Source organism: Emericellopsis cladophorae, assembly GCF_022114955.1.
Source record: "Emericellopsis cladophorae strain MUM 19.33 chromosome Unknown NODE_190_length_4740_cov_44_446923, whole genome shotgun sequence".
In the NCBI taxonomy this organism is placed as follows: Eukaryota; Fungi; Ascomycota; class Sordariomycetes; order Hypocreales; family Bionectriaceae; genus Emericellopsis; species Emericellopsis cladophorae.
The window spans coordinates 1-4,740 of NW_026251115.1; the positions used below are offsets into that span (position 1 = coordinate 1).

The following is a 4,740-nucleotide window of genomic DNA, read 5'->3' on the forward strand; positions in this document are numbered from 1 at the left end:
AGCAACCCAGCCGAGCAACCCAGCCGAGCAACCCAGCCGAGCAACCCAGCCGAGCAACCCAGCCGAGCAACCCAGCCGAGCAACCCAGCCATCTAGATACCCATACGATACTGTCATGTTTCATCCGTTGCGTACCCTGCTATCACGTGTACCACGACATCCAAGTCCGGAACAAACCCAATTGGTTGCGTTTTGGAGCTCTGCCCGGGCAAAAACAGCGCGGTGCATGGCTTCTGTGGAGTCGAAGCGATTTGAACCTACATGGAGAGTGGTTTGGGGCAAATTTCTTAAGAGAAGCGCATGGCAACAGACTATGAAGAAATACAACTTGGTAGTCGGAATCGTCGGTTGGGATTTGCAGTCTGTCGCTATGGACGACGTAAAGATGGACAAGCTCGTTGCGCTCCTCCTCCCAGGCGAGGCTCAGGTACCCGCAGGACTTAGGGAAGACTTCTTGAAGTGTCTTCGGCCGCACGTGGAGAAGAAAAAAGACGAGCTCTACTTTCCAGAATGGAGGCTGACCCTTAATATCTCATCCCTCCGTGGCGGAGATCGAATCGTTATCAGTCGCCCCCATCTTTTATTCTCTCTCCAGGACTCGCTCCAAGGCGCCTTGAAAACCGCCTTTCTATTTTATGATGGGGGGCCAACGCTATGGGAAATTGGTGGTGGCCACATCGGCGGGCTATGTGATAGCGGTCGAACACCGAGAACGACCAGCGAGGTGAAGGACGTGTGTTCCATTCTGCTGTACGGGAAAGCGGGCCGAATGCGTTATCATAGGTTTCAGCGACCAGGCTGTCCAGCTGTGCGAGAGTTTGTCTCTATGGATGACGGGCTTCCTATCGGACCTTGGAGGTTTGAAAGGCCCAACGCGTTAGCTTGAAGCAATCAGCTGAAAGGGGCACATGTTTAGGTTAGCTCACATAGCGGAGGGTCTTAAAGCGCAGTGTTCCGACTTGACATGCGACCGCATGCGCCTCTCACGTGCACTTCACTTTTCCACCTATCATGGCCAGAACAGCAGGACCATGTGCCATACTTCGTAGTCGCTCATAGTCGACTACTCACAATCACTCTACTATATAGGAAGCCAAGCTTCAATCGAAGGTCACACTTACACCAGAAACAAGTTCCTCAGCATAATTGTCTGTGTGTGCCACAGGCATGACAATGTTCGTGGACGTCTGTCACCACCGTACCAGGGCAATTCGTGTCTTGCGGGGGGCACGTTGTTGTGATGGAGTCGACCGTGGAAAAGAAAGGCACCTCAATTTCGGAAAGGCTGCTGCGTGAGGAGAATATTCGGCTTCTGGAAGAAACTAGATTCTGCATCGATCATGATTACATATTCAAATGTGAAGCTAAGGCAGCTTACGGTGTGATCGTCCGATGGCCTTCTTCGGATCGTAAGTGAGCGTTCTCGAAGAATAATGAAACATCCAAAAATGACCACAGGACCCAGCTTGGATATGGTATTGCCATGTATTTGAAGAAGATCATCGTCTCCAGCGTAAGCAATCTGGATGGGAAGGTCGCAGTGGAGCACGAGCCTATGGGATCGGATCAAGTACGTGTAACGGCTACGCCTAAGCCGTTGCGCCATGGGCAAAAGATCAGGCATTGATCGAATGACGAGCGATCGATACAGGCGTAATAGCTACTTATAGGGGGTTACGGGGGAACAGGCCGTAACAGTACGGGGCGAAACGTATGGATTCGTGCCCCTGAACGGGAATAATTCTGACCACCCAAAGGATAGCTGAGGTCTTGTAAAGGCGTCCCACTTGAGCGAGGGATGCTAGTTGGAAAGGGCAGCAACAGAATCTCACGAACATTGGCACGGCCACCATGAAGCTCAGGCAGTGGTACGCGTTAGGGGAGGAAAGGATGGGTGTAGAGGACATCACTGGTTGGCAAGAGTCGAGCATCCTTGACTTTCAATCTGCTATCACTTCATGCGACAGGCTGGTCGACTGGTGGGCTATTACCAGTCGTCTCAATCGCAGACGTGCGGGGCTGACACGAACAGAACATTGTCCTCATACCGATCTGGGAGAAGGAGTCTCGGTGGCCGAAAGAGATCCTCTGCGATCTCTTCCACACGGCTCAGCTGTCAGTGCGGAGGTAAATAACACTACAAGCCGTAATGAGGCAAATTGTTCCAACTTCTAGTAAAGTAGTCTGGACATAGGTCAAGCAAGGTAATCCTGCGACCGCGCGTCTGTTCTCTTCTGTAGTTTGGTTGATATCGAAGTTACTCCTCGATGATCTTGATATGCTTTTCGTAAAATCGGAGCATCTGTCTTGGTCAGCAGCAGTGCTATCAGCGTGCCATTGGCCGTCACATCCTCACCTTCTGGGGACAATTTTTGTACAAGACTGATGCGTCATGCCTCGTCCTATGGCCGGTTTCCCAGGAGACAGACGGCAAGCCTGCCACTCTCCACTTCACAACCGTCAATGGATGCAATCTCTTTCTCCCATGAGCGTTCTGGAGGACTCCATTCAGTCGACTTGGCGAGAGCCGCAGTCTTGGATCGCGGAGACCTCCGGGCTGGGACAAGGGTGAGTTGCTCTTCTTCCCGCGCAGTCCTCGCCGGACTTTGTCTGCATGTTTTTTGAACAGCCTGTCGCGTCCGCCTAGACGGACGAGATACTCTTCCAACGCAGGCGAGTCCCTAGCACGTCAGTTCAGTATCCTTGCGCAAGCCTGTAATGCAAGCTCACTCTAGCCCATCTTCAACCTCCCAAGTCTTGAGAGACGTTCCGTTCGAGTCCTTCCATTGGACCAATAATTCGACAGATCCCTGCGTAGTCAGTGATGCCAACAAGATGCCATGGCCCAAACACACATTCTCGTTGATCTTGTGATAGCGATCTGGGAGATGACGTAGTGGTGCTGGACTTGCTGCAACGAGGGTGAACTTTCACCATCGAAAAGTCAACTCTTTTCTATAGATCGGTAACAGCAGCATCATATGCTGCTAGAATGGGTGTATAGAGTTGATCTGGGTCTCCTGCAGGGGTTCCAAAGCTCATCCTTTCATCTTCGTCCAAGGGGAAGAGGATCTTCCTAATCCTCAGACAGAGCGGCTTAACAGCATCTAACGACTCTGGGAATTCGCCCATGATGCCTTCTAGCCTGTTCACAGTCATGTCACCTTCTTTAGCAGCTGCAATATACTTGAAGCTGCCGATTTCCCATCGTCGAAGAAGGCTCTCCTTAGGCGGCTTCTCGTCGCCAGCAAATCCATTACTCCATGACTGGCGCGCGCACAGCCATATCAAAACGTAGAAGAACGACTCCAGGTCATGGCGGTAGGTGTGGTCGACCATGCGCAGCACCTCCACTGCCATGAACTGCATTGTGCCCGTCTGGTGCCGCGCTCCGCTCGGACCGCTGTCTCTCACCTTCGCCAAGTCAAGGTCGATGAGCATGCCCTTGAAGCCAGCAGCCATCTCGGGCTTCGTAATAATGATGTTGTTCGATGAAATGTCGCGGTGAAGAATGTTGCCAGTGACGTATAGAGACTGATGAGCCTTGATCGCATCTTGCATCGACTCCAGCAGTTCCTTGATGGTTCTAAAGTCGCTAATAACACGACCGGCCGGCGACACCACGAGGCAGGAATATATCCTATTTTCCCACAGGTCGTCTCCAGGCGTATACAAACTCGGCTTGGCTCTGCCTATAGACAGCTGGCCATTTGGTTTTCGGACCAGCTTCGACTTCTGACTGTTGGACCGCCGCCTCTTGGATCCGGACGCGTCCTCAGATGTGTGGTCGGACGAGGACTTGCGCTTTTGGCCTGACGAGTTCGTGCTTGTGGTGGCTGAGGGGGTTTCATCAAAGTGGACGTCTTCGTTCCGGAACCGATGACGTTCCGGAAACTTCAAGCCCTTGCGTAACTCTACAATGGTAGTGATTTGACGATGCGCCACTACTTTGGCCACTCCCTTGACGTCCCGTTCTTCTGCTAGCTTTAGCTGTTCCACCTCCAGCTTCCGCTTATCCGATGCCCACGAGAATTTCGCAACGTGGCTATTTCGGGTCTCAAAGCACGTAGTCCCTCGACAAACGACGGCCTTCTGCATGACTATGGGGCCCCTCAGCCTGATCCTCGATTCGTTGCCACTTAGGTCGTCCAGTATGACATAGCGATGCCCATCCTGTCGTTCGATGAATGTGTCCAAGCCCATCGCATCGTCGTCCATTGTGGCATACCCAACAATAGCGCGCGCAAATTTATCCGGCTCGTCATGAATGTTGAATGGCCCCGAGCTGTACGGCCCAGAGCGATCGAAGACCCAGAGCTCCATCGTGGACGCGCAGAGGGAGAACGCGTGGACAAATCGGCGCGTCGGCTGGTCGGCGAAGACGCCTCGCACATAGCGCGTAATCTGAAGAAGGTCCGCCTTGAATCTGCCCGTATCGTATGACCTTTCCACAATAGTCTGCTGCCTCTTATTCGTGGCGAAAACGCAAGACCAATCGTCTTCATCGCTCACAGTCTAGGGGGGCTCATCGTCAAGCAGGTCTGTCTTGTTTTCTGAACGTTCCCTGGGCGCTTTGCATGATCACATTAGCTGACGCACGAAACAGACCCTAATCTCCCTGGCGGGGTCGGAAAGCCTAGACGATCAGAGACTTCTTAAAACAGTAACGTGATTGATAAGCGAATGTCCCAGACAAGCGAATGTCCCACAAATCGATCCTCCCACACTATCATCATTTGA

General features: G+C 52.4%; 2 protein-coding genes across 2 annotated transcripts; one reads left to right on the plus strand and one right to left on the minus strand.

The window, feature by feature from the left end:
- Positions 1–1,392: 1,392 nt before the first annotated feature.
- Positions 1,393–2,131, plus strand: J7T54_002967 (uncharacterized protein; the record flags this gene model as incomplete). The annotated part of the gene is made up of 3 exons (XM_051510704.1): positions 1,393–1,409; positions 1,459–1,570; positions 2,033–2,131. 3 exons carry the CDS (start codon positions 1,393–1,395, stop codon positions 2,129–2,131), a joined length of 228 nt encoding a protein of 75 aa, XP_051358421.1.
- An 824-nt stretch (positions 2,132–2,955) lies between these two features.
- Positions 2,956–4,529, minus strand: J7T54_002968 (uncharacterized protein; the record flags this gene model as incomplete). Its single annotated transcript, XM_051510705.1, has 2 exons — positions 2,956–4,426; positions 4,513–4,529. 2 exons carry the CDS (start codon positions 4,527–4,529, stop codon positions 2,956–2,958), a joined length of 1,488 nt encoding a protein of 495 aa, XP_051358422.1.
- Positions 4,530–4,740: the final 211 nt, after the last annotated feature.